The sequence below is a fragment of the Gobius niger genome, assembly GCF_951799975.1.
Source record: "Gobius niger genome assembly, chromosome: 9".
Classification (NCBI taxonomy): Eukaryota; Metazoa; Chordata; class Actinopteri; order Gobiiformes; family Gobiidae; genus Gobius; species Gobius niger.
The window spans coordinates 5,878,639-5,894,675 of record NC_136860.1 but is presented as its reverse complement, the minus strand read 5'-3'; the positions used below and the strand labels follow the sequence as shown (position 1 = coordinate 5,894,675).

Below are 16,037 nucleotides of genomic sequence, written 5' to 3'. Positions count from 1 at the left end.
TAGAAGAAGGAAAGATCGGACTCCGTGTATCGATGAAAGTCATGGATCTCCCCAAGAAGTGGCGGTGTAATCGGCCCTGCGCTGATTGGCTGAGAGCACGTGACCGGACCTGATGAGGATCAACATGCGCCGCGGGAGGAGCGCGTCAACGTGAGGTGAGTGCGCACTGACGGTCCGAGCGCACCGGGCGGGAACACACTCTTAATACCACAGACTGGTCTCCTGAAGGGGGGGGGGGAGAGCTGAGCCAGAGTGGGGGAGATGAGACCGTTTTTTGCTTTTGACAAAATGTTACGATTACACACAAAGAGCGTCTTGAACATATGGTTTGAAAGATGTTGGCTTTCCAAAAAACAGTGGTGTAACCCAGAACAAACAATGCAAAACTATAGAGTTGTGCATTCAATTGTTTGTCGTTTGTGATGCATTGTTTCATTTTACCACAGTTTTCGTCTTTGAAAACAGATAGTTGGATAGTTGGATAGTTGTGTTTATTTAAGAAGAATCTGCCTCAACTATTAATCTGCTTTTACAGCAAACAAAATGACCGACATCAGAAAAAGAGGACCTACCTGTACATGCATGTGTTTATAGTAACGATCTTTAACAAGCTTTTTTCACTCAAAATGGCGTTATTAACTGGCAATTTTGTTTTTATTCATTTATTGGTCTGGCAAATCATGTAAAGATCAAATCTATAATCTTACATCAGATGTTACATAACTTACCCCACCCTCCCCCGCATTTGGGAAATGTCACACTTTAACATGGGACACATTAGAGCAGGGGTTCTCAACTTGTGGGTCGGGGACCCAAAAGTGGGTCGCTGATCCGCTTTCTGGGGGCAGCTGTTGGAGCTGCCCAAATCACATTGCACCAGCCCCTTATGGCTCCTCCTGCAGGTGGTGGGTTATTTTATTTCAACAGCTGTTTCATAAAGCTACAGCAGCAAATGATCCATGTGGCTTAAGTTTCTACTAAATGAAAACAAAAGCATTTAATCCGTTTCCTGAGTTTCCTCTTTAACACTGACATGTGACTGAGTTGTGGGGACGACAACATGGATTTTGTCACTTTTACAAAGTTTGGCTTGTGCAGAATCTTGATTTTTAATTATTATTATTTTTATTATTAAATGTGCTCCTGTCAATCAACAGTGGTTGCGCATGAATCACTCGAGGGTGGGGGCAACGGGGGTGGGGGGGGTTTGGCGCAGTGGCTTGTGGGATGGCACATAGCTCCTAATCACCGGTTAGTTAGCACCAGAGGTCCCTATGCTAAAGTGGCTGTGATAGTTAGCATCAAGGCTCCTTTTCCTAACTCCTTCCTAACTGACAGACCAATTCGGAAGCAACTTGCCATGGCGGACGCTGACGCACATCCGGTTTGGCGTAAGAGCTCTTAGCAATTTGATGGTTTCGGAAGGAGCCTTTGTCTGACCCGTCACCTATAGGACCTGTTTGCCATGGGAGACCCTACCAGGGGCACGAAGCCCCGACAACAGAGCTCCAGGATCATTCAGGTGCTCAAACCCCTCCACCACGTTAAGGTGACGGTTCCAGGAGGGGTTTAAATAAACACAACTCTCTAAAGAAGATCAAATGTTTACTTCCGTCTTCCTCAGAGGCGTCTGTGTGGGATGTGGGAGGTTCTGCCCAGGCATGGCCACACTGATATAAGCAATAAACCTGTCAGTGTGGCCACGCCTACCGCCGAGTGGTGGTTATCGTGCAAAACAGAGCGGACTTTCAACACATGCAAACAGGAACATGAAAAGGAGTGTGAAAAGGCAACACAGGAGAACCTAAAATCTGCAATATCAGACAGATTACAGATTACTCAAAAATACATGAATGCAACACTTCAGGCATGTTTTTAATGAGGGAATGACATAATAACATGATGCAAAGCTTGAAAAAGTCGATTTTGCACAAAACCCCCCCCCTTTAAAGGATCTATATCATGCTATTTTAGCCATTCCAAAGTTAAGTATAGGCATGTATATGATATATTGTACCTCTATCATTATGGAGCACTCATTTTTGTGATAAATATAAGTGTTTTCTGGAGGTATTTTTCAAACCCGGAAGACAAAACGCTTTGATTCAGTTAACTCCGCCCCCTCTCTCCGCACATACAACTTTACCGTAATATAAATAAACAACAATAAGTGAAGTTACTTCATGATGCAGTTATACGGAGTTGACATCTGCAACACAGCTTCATAAATGGCTAACACACATGCTAATATGCTAACACACAAGCTAACCCGCGTTTGGATTGACTCACCGCTCTGGTCCATCGCTGTTTACATAGTGGGACTTGCGTTGGTTATAAAAGTTAATCCACTTTGATTCTGGCGAAGGTTCACCAAACATCCATCAGTGACAGTCACAGAAAAACAATATTTTGGTGATAGTCACTGAATCCCGGAGAAAAAAACAACTTCGATTGGCCTCTTCTTGAAAAAAGTTGCGAGCACTTCCGTTCCGCTGTTAGGACACAACTGAACACTCAGTCACCAGCAGAGGGAGGAGCAGCTGCTCAGAGAGCAGGATTCAGGAGGATTACTGAGAGCTGCATGAATGAAGCCGCAAAAAACTCTGGGGGTGTTTTTGATAAGGAAATAGCAAAACAACATGGCTAAAAGCTCTAAAAAGTCGATTTTGCATGATATAGGACCTTTAAGCCTGGAATGTTTTTTTTATCCCTTTACTACAGCTCAACATGGTCCAATTCTGTCTGTACAAACAAAGCTTTGTTTGTGAATAGTGCTTTGGCAGGACTCAGGAGACAATAAAAAAAAACATAAAACTCATTGTCATTAACAACAATAGCGTGTCCCCAAGCTGCTTGTTGTATTTCTGTTGTGTGCAAGGTTGTTTTCTGCCACTAAAGAAGCTCAGTCTCTGTTCTCTCGTACAATAATAAAACAGACACACAGCAGCATAAAACGCTATTATCACATATTATGACTTTAGCTTTTCTTAACTTCATCATGAATAGAAAGGGCTTATTTTGGCTCGTAACTTTCTGACGGCGTCTTTCCTTTGAGATGATGTGTCCTGTCCGTGCTCCCTGACTAAAAAAACTGTAATGAAGTAAAGCAGGTGCTGATTGTAGAACGCGTTTCCCTCCAGTGATAGTAACGAACGCTTCTGCTGTGTTTCAGGAGAACCATGCTGACTCTGCTGGCTCTGCCCCTGCTGCAAGTGGGGCTCATCTGTGGTGAGTGTCGGGGGTCAGTCTGGAGGTGATGAGGGGTCAGTGGGGTCGGTCTGGAGGTGATGAGGGGTCAGTGGGGTCGGTCTGGAGGTGATGAGGGGTCAGTGGGGTCAGTCTGGAGGTGATGATGAAGGGTCTGTGGGGCCAGTCTGCAGGTGATGAGGGGTCTGTGGGGTCAGTCTGCAGGTGATGAAGGGTCTGTGGGGTCAGTCTGGAGGTGATGATGAAGGGTCTGTGGGGTCAGTCTGCAGGTGATGAGAGGTCTGTGGGGTCAGTCTGCAGGTGATGAGAGGTCTGTGGGGTCAGTCTGCAGGTGATGAGGGGTCTGTGGGGTCAGTCTGCAGGTGATGAGAGGTCTGTGGGGTCAGTCTGGAGGTGATGAGGGGTCTGTGGGGTCAGTCTGGAGGTGATGAGGGGTCTGTGGGGTCAGTCTGCAGGTGATGAGGGGTCTGTGGGGTCAGTCTGCAGGTGATGAGGGGTCTGTGGGGTCAGTCTGGAGGTGATGATGAAGGGTCTGTGGGGTCAGTCTGGAGGTCATGATGAAGGGTCTGTGGGGTCAGTCTGCAGGTGATAAGGGGTCTGTGGGGTCAGTCTGGAGGTGATGATGAAGGGTCTGTGGGGTCAGTCTGCAGGTGATGAGGGGTCTGTGGGGTCAGTCTGGAGGTGATGATGAGGGGTCTGTGGGGTCAGTCTGGAGGTGATGATGAGGGGTCTGTGGGGTCAGTCTGGAGGTGATGATGAAGGGTCTGTGGGGTCAGTCTGGAGGTGATGATGAAGGGTCTGTGGGGTCAGTCTGGAGGTGATGATGAGGGGTCTGTGGGGTCAGTCTGGAGGTGATGATGAGGGGTCTGTGGGGTCAGTCTGGAGGTGATGATGAGGGGTCTGTGGGGTCAGTCTGGAGGTGATGATGAAGGGTCTGTGGGGTCAGTCTGGAGGTGATGATGAAGGGTCTGTGGGGTCAGTCTGGAGGTAATCAGGCGAACGTTAGCTATGTAAATGTACTCCTTAAATATTGGAATTACTGTGGAATTTGCATGGCCTCCTTTCTGTTCAAAAGAAGAACCGTGTGGGCAGCTGCTCGCAGAGTCTGAGCAGAGTTTCCCTGCTCAGTCTGAAGCAGGATCCTGGCGATAGTTTCTCTTTATCAGCTGCTCGTCTCGTCCCTTAAACAAAGTTTACTTTGGTCTCTTTGTGCATCAGGCGTCAGACCCGACTGTGTCACTGCAGAAGTGCAAAAGAACATGTGTTTTCCTCGTGGGGTTCATTCCTCATGTCAACTTTGGACCATTTGTCCCTCATTTGACACACAAACCATCAGCCTCCTGCCGGTGTGTTATAAAAATGTCCACCAATTCATTTTCTCGTAGGAGAGGTGTGGTTTACGATCGTCCAGAGTCGTTTATTGGGCGCTACTGCACGTAGCCACAGCCAATAGTATCATCGTATCCGATGACATATGACGTACCCGCTGTAAACTTTTGAGCTAAACTATTTAGAAAACGGCCTAAAGCTTGATCGAAAAATACCATCGCGTCTGCTGCTGTCATGTTGGATCCGTAAATATTATTATATACGTTTATCGAATAGCTCGTCACCATCTTGCCGTCCCTCCTCGTTCTGTGATTGGTTCCCAAATCCATGCGAAAATTTCAGCCATGGTCCCCAGGCTGCTGTGCAGTTCCAAATGATTCGAGCGCACACAGCAGCCTGGCGTTAGCCAGGCAAGAGAACTGCGTGAATGAAGCCAAAAAACACTTGCCCGGGCGCTCCTTGTGCGTCTGCCCGGGCGCTCTTTGTGCGTCTGCCCGGGCACTCTTTGTGCGTCTGCCCGGGCACTCCTTGTGCGTCTGCCCGGGCGCTCTTTGTGCGTCTGTCATTAAACAGCAGCAGTTTGCCGTGAAAAGATTTTTTTTTCCTAGGATTGGAAAGGGCTTTTTCCATTGATTTGAGTGTTTTTCAGGTTAGGGATAGGTTTGAGTCCACGGGTAGTTTGGATCAGTGTAAACGAGGGTTGTTCTCAAATGTAGCTTTTCCCATCCTATGAAGATCCCCCCTATCACCTCACAAATTACGCCTATGTTCAGAGGGACCATTGACGCAGATGTGTGCAGATGTGTGCAGATGTGTGCAGATGTGTGCAGATGTGTGCAGATGTGTGCAGATGTGTGCAGATGTGTGCAGATGTGTGCAGACGCAACAGCGTTTCTGTCAGTCTCCCCCAGGAGAAACTGAACACCACCGAGTGAATATAATGGTCTCGCATAAAGTGCTTTATGACTATATCTTTGAAAGACGCTATAGAAATACAAGTTCTTCTTCATTCTGTTGTTTTCATACGGAAACAAAAGTGTTAATCGCGTGCCGGTGCTACTACAATATGTTTTTTTTCCAGTTGTTTTGCTCCGAGCTTGTGCGCACATGCATGTAATTGAGTTTGCATACGTCACATGAAATGGGTCTATTGAGATGATGCTCCAGTGTCTGCACCAGTTCACAAAGTCCTGGTCTAAAGACAGAACAGCAGTATCGTCAGCCCATCTCACAGCATGACCTGGTCTGTCATGCTTTTGGAACATTGAACATTTGAAGACGCAAAGATTACTCAAAGGTATGACAGCGGCTTGTAACGAATGATCTTATCACATGGAAGAGTTTTGGCCTTTCAAGAAAAATGTTTGGGGCAAAAAGTGATTTTGTAATTGGTCGATATTAGTTTTTCCAGGTAGAACTCCCAGCCCGCCGCCCTCCATCAGCGCCGTGTGTGACCGATCCACTGCTGAAGACATTTAGAAAGCACCATCACGTTCTCATTTCCAAGCCCTCCCTGTGGCGGGGACAGTTTCCATGGCGACCGAGGTGTGCCTGTGTGCCGCTAAAAGGTCAGCCGTGACAGAATTTGTATACTCCCCAGAGGTTTGTTGAAGGTGGATGTGAGCAGGAGGTGACAGTTCACTCGTTTGTATGTCACTTTGACAGATTTTAAAACTATTTCAATCTTTTTTTTTTTTTTTTTCAAACTAAAATGTGGTCGGTGTCAAGAAGACCCATCTAAACTTGTCTCGGACTCTCCCCAGGCTGTGGTATACAGAGAGTGAGGAACACACCCGCTCCTAAAGATTCTTTATACTCACAATGAATGTTGTTTACTGTGGGTGATCCCGCACATGCGCTACGCTGGCAAATACTACAGCGTGCACATAACATTAAACTAGTCCAAACTTATTCTTAATACTTCAGTCTACATTTTTGACTAAACCAGGGGTGCCCAAACTTTTTGTCTCCAAGGGCCAAACTGAAAATGTGCTCATGAACACAGTGATTTCAAGCGTGAAACACATATAACTGCAAATAATAGTTACTTTGTTTTATTTTTCAGTATACATGTTATTCTATCTGTGCTAATAACATGCTACATTAAAACAAGTGTTAACTATAATAATAATAATAATAATAATAATAATAATAATAATACATAAGTCTTGTATAGCGCTTTTCAAGGGACTCAAAGACGCTTTACAAATGAGACAAACAAACAAAGATTGGAGTGCTATAAAGCCTAGATTAAAGGTACATGATGAGTGTGTGCGGGTGATGAGTGTGTGCAGGTGACGAGTGTGTGCGGGTGACGAGTGTGTGCGGGTGACGAGTGTGTGCGGGTGATGAGTGTGTGCGGGTGTGTGCGGGTGACGAGTGTGTGCGGGTGATGAGTGTGTGCGGGTGACGAGTGTGTGCGGGTGACGAGTGTGTGCGGGTGACGAGTGTGTGCGGGTGACGAGTGTGTGCGGGTGACGAGTGTGTGCGGGTGTGTGCGGGTGACGAGTGTGTGCGGGTGACGAGTGTGTGCGGGTGTGTGCGGGTGACGAGTGTGTGCGGGTGACGAGTGTGTGCGGGTGTGTGCGGGTGACGAGTGTGTGCGGGTGACGAGTGTGTCAGAGCGGTATCAATAAGCGGCAACACGCCAGCTGTTCAGAGCGGCGTGAACACGCAGGAGGCAGGAGGAGGAAAAACACATTCAGGAATTATTTATTGATTGTCTTTGGAGCAACATAACCACCTCTTCACTGTCTGAAGAGAGAAAGTATTCATGACGATCAGCAGCTGTGGTTTGGAATGCCTTCCCTGAGCCCAGGCATTCAGATCAGAGGAATCAAATGCTTCAATAAACATATGAAAACAAAAGTGCGGCGTATTAAACAAGGCACTGGATTACAAATATGTTTAAAAGGGGATTTTAGCGTAACATGATCGCTGGACAGACAGGTACTACACACTCAAACCCACACATATTGAAAATATCTGAAATAGGAAAGAGGCAAGATTACACTATTCCACTGTCACCAAAGTACAAACAAAGAGGAAACCCTTTTCATTCGTATCTTAGTGCTTAGCAGCAACAGCGCAGTTTTTCTTCTTCTACAGAATCACGCAGCAGTGGCTCCGCCTGAAGTGAACACATACGAGCGTCTGATTATAAGCCTTTCAAGTGTCCAGATAGAAGCAAAAGCGTGGTCCGTGCGGTCATGTGTGTAGGCAGTGTAGACGAACAAAATCAACAATTGCAGCCACAAAATTGCAGCAAGATAGAGTCTTGTGGATTTTCTGACTCAATCAAAGGAAAAGCTGCAGAAGTAGTGTCTGGTCAAGTGTGAGATTTATTACGCAGAGACAAGACATGAAAGACAACACAGCAGGACAAACAGTGAATACAGGCGCCAAATGCAAATATATGGGAGACAGACAACTGGGTGCACCTGGGACGTCAATGCAATCAGGAAAGGCTTTTTGTTTTAGGGCCAGGCTTTTTGGGCATATTGTGTCTAGGTGTAAAAAGGGATCTTGTCTCTGATGCAGGGAGCCAGCACTTTCCGGCAGTTAGTTTGAAACTTGTCATCAGACGAGAGGAGCCTGGTCTTGTGTATTGATAACACTGTGGCTGGCTTTAGATAATAGTAACTCTGACTAAAAGTGCAACATGTAAACATCTTTAACAGCACAAGAGAGACACATTATTAGATTATTAATGTGCCGGTTGCAGCTCACACGTCATTGTGAGTCAGTGACCTCTGAGTCTGGACTTGTTGAGGGTCATGACACCAAAAGTCTGCTCACAGATGTAAGTGCTACCAAACTTTGTACTTTTACTGTAGTTTGTTTTACTTTGTTACTTTCCACTACAGCAAAACAAGTGCTTATCAGTGTCATGGCGACACCTGTACCTACAGCACCTACAGTGACTTTACCTCATTCATTTGTTAACTCAAAGAAAATGCCACATTAGATGACTTTGACGCTCTGTGATTGATAAACATAAGCAAAAACAGTGTTGCGGGAGGAGTGAAACCCCAATTTGACGCTGGTGGTACTGTAATGGCTTACCATTGAGAATGAATGGGAAAAGTTAAGAGAGTTAGTATTAACCAGACAAAGGGGGCTAAACCATCCCCATAATTTGGGCGAAATGCTCTGTCTATGCCCCGATCTTCATCCCCCAAAAGTCAAATTTTTTATGCGTTTGTGTTGGCGCGTTGGTTTTCGCTCGTCTGGATAAAGAATCTGGCACAGGAGCGACACCCGTTTATTTGACTTCAAACTGAATTTTGAAAGACCTGCCTCTACTGCACTTCTCCTGCCGACACGAAGGAGGCGCTGTGTCTGCGCTACACATTTCATTTTCCATAAAAAATGTAGACTACAAGACTAAACCAAGCTCGGTATTCACCTTATTCTGGAGGCTCGCGTGGGCGCCGCCATGAATTGTGCCCGCCCCTTTTCTCCTCTCTGTTAACATGGGACTGGAGAAGTCCACAGAAAATCAGTCACTACACGAAAACAAAGCCGTTTTTCGGCCGCGCAGAGAAACGGTGCAGTGTTGACATGTTGGTGCAAATGAACATTGGACATTTTACACAAATCAATCGACTAAACATCTGAGCGGAGAATATTTTCCCTCGTTCTCCGTTAAAATGAACGGACTTCACGCTCGACCGGAAGTGTCTGGACAACGGAAGTGCCGAGACAACGCAAAAAGTGGCAAAAGTGGGCGGGGCGGAATAAGGTGAATATGAAGGCAGCTCAAAGTTTTCATTGATTTGCGGAGAGGCTCTTGCTGCGGGACCTGCCCGTGCACAGCACGCAGTGACTGAAGCAACAGGCTCCATCGCCTCATAGTCACGTCAATTATCCAGATTCAACCAGCCGTGTGTGAAGTGAGAAGGAAAACAGCATCACATCACACATCACACGCATGAAGACACGACGTTAGTCTCACCACAGGATCTCCTCTGTATCAGAGCGTAATAACAACTACAGAAACACAAAGTCAAGAGTCTGACAACAGTGGGAGAAGGTCATCTCAGATCAGTGTGCTTGAATGGAGACAATTAATGCAGATTTTTAGGAGATTTGGACTAATTTGCTCTAAATATGAGACATTTAAAGGAATAGGCCACCGTTTTTACTGAGGCCTCACAGCAGAGGGACTGAGAGACTATGGCCTCACAGCAGAGGGACTGAGGTCTCACAGCAGAGGGACTAAGACTAAAGCCTCACAGCAGAGGGACTGAGGCCCCACAGCAGAGAGGCTGAGGCCCCACAGCAGAGGGACTGAGCAGAGAGACAGAGGAACACATACTTCCTTCATACACGCACATTTGGAGAGTTAGTCTGCTCTGAAGTGACTGTAGGACAGGCCCGCTGAGAGCCAGTGCAGGAGACAGATGAATATACTCAGTAAAGCCGAAAGACAGCAGGACCTCAACACTCGCTGAGTATTATTATGAATCCAAAAGAAGTCTTTTAACAAACAACATTTTGGAAAGAAAACAAATGCAAACCTGTACACCCGAGTAGTGTCCAGGAGAATAAAGAATATCAAACACATATGAAATCCAAATAACATGCACTTCTGAAAGAAATGTGTTATTTCAAATCCAAAATCCAACGGTGAACAGAGAATGATGAGATGTTACTTTTCATTTCAAGCTTCACTTCTGTGGCGGGTTTAAGTTTAAGTCCAAACCGATGAAAACCTGGAGGAGCCCGAGATGTTTCAGCTTCTGTCCCTCCATCAAGAGCCCTGGAAAAAGAAATGGTTCAATATAGCGGGAAATTCCAGAAGCCTCCCTGACTCTGGTGTGATGGGCCTCAAAAAAGGTTTGATAAAGGACTGATAAGAGGACTGTGTAAATGTAGGGTAGGGTTACAATAGGCCTGAAGACTGTTATCACGCTGAGGGGTTGCTTAGCGACACACGCTGGATCATGCCACTTGTGTATTTAAATCTCTGCATCTGCATGTCTTTATGTTCCTCTGATCTGTTTGACCCGGGGCACAGTTAATGACAGGATATTTGTTACACCTTGTATTCATTCTTCACAAGTGTTGTTACATTTGTGTGGATTTATTACAATCTGGAGGTTGGAGCCACAAACATTGAAGGCTCCTGCAAATATCGACTCTTACGTTTGAATTATCCACCAGTCTTTCCTACAGGACACCAAAGTGAGGATTTAGTCAATTCTTTTCACTGTTAGTCTAGTTTTAGTCGACTAAAATAGCAGGTAAATTTTGTCGACTACAACTTTGCATTCATCATTTTATTGTAATCATATTGATGCAGGTCCTCTGCTTCATGAACAAACAGAGGACTGAAATGATACGAGGCTCTTTCAAACTATTGCTGAAAGTTTGGATGATTTTAGTCTCGTCTTTTCATTTTCATTTTGTCAGATTTTACTCAACAAAAATATCTAGACATTTTAGTCACAGTTTTAGTCTCATAAACAACTTTCAATTTAGTTTTAGTCCAATTTTAGTCACACAAATATTACTGTGACTAAAATGATGAGGAAATATTTGATTCTCGAGCCCTGTGATGTTCTGACCTTTACTGATCCTTCTGTCACATTAGGGTCATCACTGGAAAATAGAAATCCTTACCAAACAGACATATGAGCCTGCCCTCAGGGGAAATGACTGGCAGTTTAAACACAGGGACTCGCACGGTCACCATGACAACAGGCATCATCACCACAGGAGACATGTTATTTTGAGCTGGCATTACGCTGCTCTGATGGGGCTCATGTCAGGTGGGCCAGGGGAAACATGGGTAACGCCACAGGCCCTATTGTGACGTCCAGACAAATCCCAGTTCTAGGCAACACCAGGATCGGGCTGTTCCAAACAAAGTCCAGTTTCAAATGAACAACAGCAATAAGTTTTATCAGTTGTTGTTGTAGCGTCTTTTCAAACACAGCTGCTCTCACTGTGGGATTGATTGACAGCGGCTTCGTCCAATGAGATGTGTTAACGGCATGTAAACCCAGGCTTCTGATTGAATCTGTGGTCCAAAGAGCTCTCCGCAACAAAGAGCAAAAAAATCTGATTGGACGACAATATAACTCTATAAACATTGAAATAATATAAGGATCTATAAAAAAAATTAGCATGACAGCCGTGGAGCATCCCCTCTACGCCGTTTCACTCGTGTGTCAATAGGCTAAGATCGGCGTCACATGAATCACAGGTCCCTCTTTGACCCATATGTGAACATGCCATTCCTCATCTGAAATCTCAAAACCTGCAGAGTTCAGTCACTGAGTTTTAATGTCTGTCACTAATGAGGACCTGATTGGGGACAGGGGCTGGGATTGTAGAAGTGAGCGAGTCCCTTTAAATTAGCTGAAGCAAAAATGTAAACTTAACCAACTTTTACATTAAAACTCACCAACCGCAGTGAACCCATATCTGCTGAAGAGCCCAAGTGCCACAGTTTGAGAACCACAATAGAGCACATAATGATGGCCTTCCAGTTAAAAGTAGCCATGTGAGGCGTGATGACTGCTGTGAAGAAGACGGAGCTGTCTGACCGTGTGGAGATAATTAAGCCAAGGCAGTACTCTCAGAAATGCACATGTTACACATACAAATACACATGAGCCAAAACCCCTGTGCATTTAAAAATGTTTGCTGTAGTGTCTCCCCTTAATTATGATACAATTTTTGTTGTATCTGTTCATTGCTATTCACTTGGTGTCCCCCTGTCCCATGCCCTGTCGCTAGCTAACGGACCGACTTGATGTTATATTGCAGTCTTCAACCCTGTCCACGGTGGAACCCCTGTCCAACAGGGACTGGACATTCTTTTGCGGTTTCTTGACACGCGTAACATGCATGATGCAGCGCGCAATGTTTAATAAAGATTAAAGAAATAAAACTGTTCCTCCGCTGCTGCAGCCACTCGCTGCAGATCCAAGATGAGCGGGCGGGAAAGTGAGGCAGCAGCCTCGCGTTGGACACCGTTTGAATGCGCAAAGTTACGAAATGTACAGGATTTAATTGATCAGAAACTGTCATATGGCGGTGGAGGAGTTACAGAGTTATGCAGCAGTTGCAAGAAAACTGTAGCGTATTGGAACATTACAGGATTCTTGGAGCGGCTAAATTGGAAAAGAAAAAAAAAGTTGCTATGCGTCCTGTAAAATGCGCTTCTTTCTTTTGGACTGAGCTGTGGCTACACAAGAAGCATCATCAGGAGGTAAAGACCGACACACGATGGAAATGTCTCCTTAAAGCGCAGATTGGACGTGGTGTTGTGGCACTTGAGGGCGTGTGTGGTTTATTTATGGAAAACTGTTGTTGTTTTGGTGTTAGGAGTGTGCGTGTTGATCTACTGCATCAAAGTAAGCACGTGCGTAACCTACACTCAAACAGACTTTTCAAGGCAATTTCGCTTTTGTTTTCAATTTGACTTCGATTCTAAAGAAGAAGACAAGGCAGCGTGATGTAAAGAGGAACATAATGTGAAGGTTGTCATAGAAGAGAGGCTCTAAGTGCTGCTTGTAATGAACCACGCCGCAGTCGGCCTCTTTTTCTTAAATAACGCCCTCTCCCTAGTGCTGCAGCCTTGAGCACAAAACCTGTGCCACATGTAAGATCACGCATGCACCACATTGCGTTTAGAGTTGTGCACGGACTGCGCCAGTCACAAGATCTGGCCCTAAGACTTTAGACATCTGTTTGAACATTTTGTCCTATCAACAGACTGATGAATAGTGTGATATGTACATGTCTTAAAATGGGGATGTTGAAGTGACCAGTGTCTCGTCTGTTGTGTGTTGCAGGTGCGACAGCTGGGGCCTCGGACCAGACCAAGCTAAGTGACCCCTCGGGCCAGGAGGGTGGTGGGCTGCAGTCTGTCCTGGAGAGTGTCCTGTCTCCCGTCTTTGGAGCCACCATCATCATAATCATCACTGTGGTGGTTTCGGCCAGCGCCTATCTGTGCTTTCTCCACTACATCTGCGCCGGCTGCTGTAAACCAACACAGGTCGCCCCTATGGCCCAGCCCGATGGCAACAAGGTGGAGGAACAGGTGTAGACACACCCCCTGGACACGCCCAACAGTAATGAGACGGAGGAACAGGTGTAGACACACCTCCTGGACATGCCCCGACAGTAACAAGGCGGAGGAACAGGTGTAGACACACCCCCTGGACACGCCCCGACAGTAACAAGGCGGAGGAACAGGTGTAGACACACCCCCTCATAGTTAACGATGCAAAAAGCCCAAAGTGCTTTAAACTTTGACAAGAAAAACACAGTCAAAACATGAGCACAAATATACATACTGTGTGATATATATACTGTGCGTATGTACACTGCGTTCCAAATTATTATGCAAATGACATTTTCCTAAGATTTCAAATGAGAGTCAGCATAATTTTCAAGTCTTTAACTAGAAGAAGATCATTTAAATGTGGTTGAAAAAATCTCCCAGTGATAACAGTATTTTTTTCAAAAAATAATATAGTAAAACCCTAAAAATCTACTGTTCCAAATTATTATGCAACTCATCGTTTCAATACATTTTAAAGCTTGTAATTAACTGAAAATGGTCATTTGTTGAATTTGCAGCATTAGCTGGTCATATTTACTGAAAGCAAAAGCTATTTCTATCAAAAAAATCTGAACAGGTCAAGTTATATTTTACTATAGGAGCCCTTGTGTGATAGCAGCTTCAAAATTCTTAAATCCATTAAACTTGTGAGTTTTTGGACAGTTTCTGCTTGGATTTCTTTGCAGGATGTTAGAATAGCCTCCCAGAGCTGCTGTTTGGATGAAAACTACCTCCCACCCTCATAGAAGTTTTTTTTTGTTGAGGCTCCAAAGGTTCTCAATAGGGCTGAGGTCAGGGGAGGAGGGGGTCCACATCATGAGTTTCTCTCCTTTTATGCCCATAGCAGCCAGCGATGCAGAGGTATTATTTACAGCAGGACATGGTGCGTTGTCATGCATGAAGAGTATTTTGTTGGCTCTTCTTTTTGTAGCATAGAAGACAGTGGTCAGTCAGAAACTGCACATATTTTTCAAAGGTCATTTTCACACCTTCAGGGAGCCTAAAAGGGCCTAAAGGGGCCGACCAGCTCTCTCCCCATGATTCTGGCCCAAAACATGACTCCGCCACCTCCTTACTGACGTCACAGCCTTGTTGGGACATTGTGGCCATTCACCAACTATCCACTACTCCATTGATTTGACCATCCAGGGTTACACGGCCTCATCAGTGAACAAGACTGTTTGAAAATGAGTCCTCATGTATTTCTGAGCCACTGCAGCCGTTTCTGTTCATCAGCTTCAATTAACAGTTTAGGGGAGGCCCGGATAGAAGTTTTATGCACAACTGCAGCCTCTGGAAGGTCTTACACCTTGATGTTCGGAAGACTCCAGAGGAACCAGCTGCTTCAAATACCTGTATGCTGCTTTGTAGCATCTGTTCTCTTAATCTGATGTATTTGTCTGGCAGAAACCGTCCATATTGTGCCATTATCTGCACAAACCCGAGTGTGCTCTGAATCAGCCACAAATCTCTTATCAGTACGATGATTACGCTTAATCTTTCATGAAATATCGAAGGTTTTCATACCTAGACCAAGGCATTCAACTATTTCACGCTTTTCATCAGCAGAGAGACCCGCTTTTTCAGTAGTTTTTCCCTTAACTGGGCCTAACCTGAAAACTAATCATCCCAGGTCTCTGAGATTAATGTCAGTGATTCATAGAGCCCCGGGACACAACACCATCCATGAGTTTCATTAAAAAAAATGTTTCACCTTTTTGACACAAAAATACAATTTGCATAATAATTTGGAACGCAGTGTATAGACTGATCCTCCATGTTAAGATATTCACCGTATTCCGGAAGTTCGCGTGGGCGCTGCCATGAAATGTGCCCGCCCCTTTTCTCCTATCTGTTAACATGGGACTGGAGAAGTCCACATCCGCTAGGATTTCCCATCAAACACCAGTGCTCCTCCCATAACCGAACTGTGAAGATGGCGGCCGCGACACAACGATCTTTTACCAGTGCCCTTTCTTCTGTTTTAAATCAGCTGGACTTGTCCTTAAAGCCACAGCACTGCTCTGAATGAAAGTTGCCTTTGGGACTAGATGCAAGTCAGTCATTTTTGTACTCACTAATGCCACCTCAGGTCATGCGTGTAACTGCAGCTTCTATATTAAATATCTATATTAACTAGAAATGCAATGGCTGCGCCATTGCGATTGACTGCGGAATTGCAGGAAGCGAATGCAGAAATTGCATAAACTGTTCAAATTGCATAAATTGCTTAATTTGCATAATCTAATTTGCATAAACTAGTAAAATCATAAAATGTCATGTTGCATAAACTGTATAAACTGCATAAAGTGGTAAAATGCATGAATGGGTTAATTTGCATAAATTATGTAAATTGCATAAAGCTGCACAAATGGCTGAAAGGCCTGGAGTCTTCCCATTGGCTGGATTCCCCCATACA

General features: G+C 45.1%; 1 protein-coding gene across 1 annotated transcript; it reads left to right on the top strand.

Annotated features, from left to right (window-relative positions):
* The first annotated feature begins 137 nt into the window (after positions 1-137).
* On the top strand, positions 138-13,760 carry LOC306967641 (uncharacterized protein). The gene is made up of 3 exons (XM_079562725.1): positions 138-155; positions 3,173-3,228; positions 13,347-13,760. The coding sequence occupies exons 2-3, from the start codon at positions 3,180-3,182 to the stop codon at positions 13,598-13,600; spliced, it is 303 nt and encodes a 100-aa protein (XP_079418851.1). The 5' UTR covers positions 138-155; positions 3,173-3,179; the 3' UTR covers positions 13,601-13,760.
* The last annotated feature ends 2,277 nt before the right edge of the window (positions 13,761-16,037 follow it).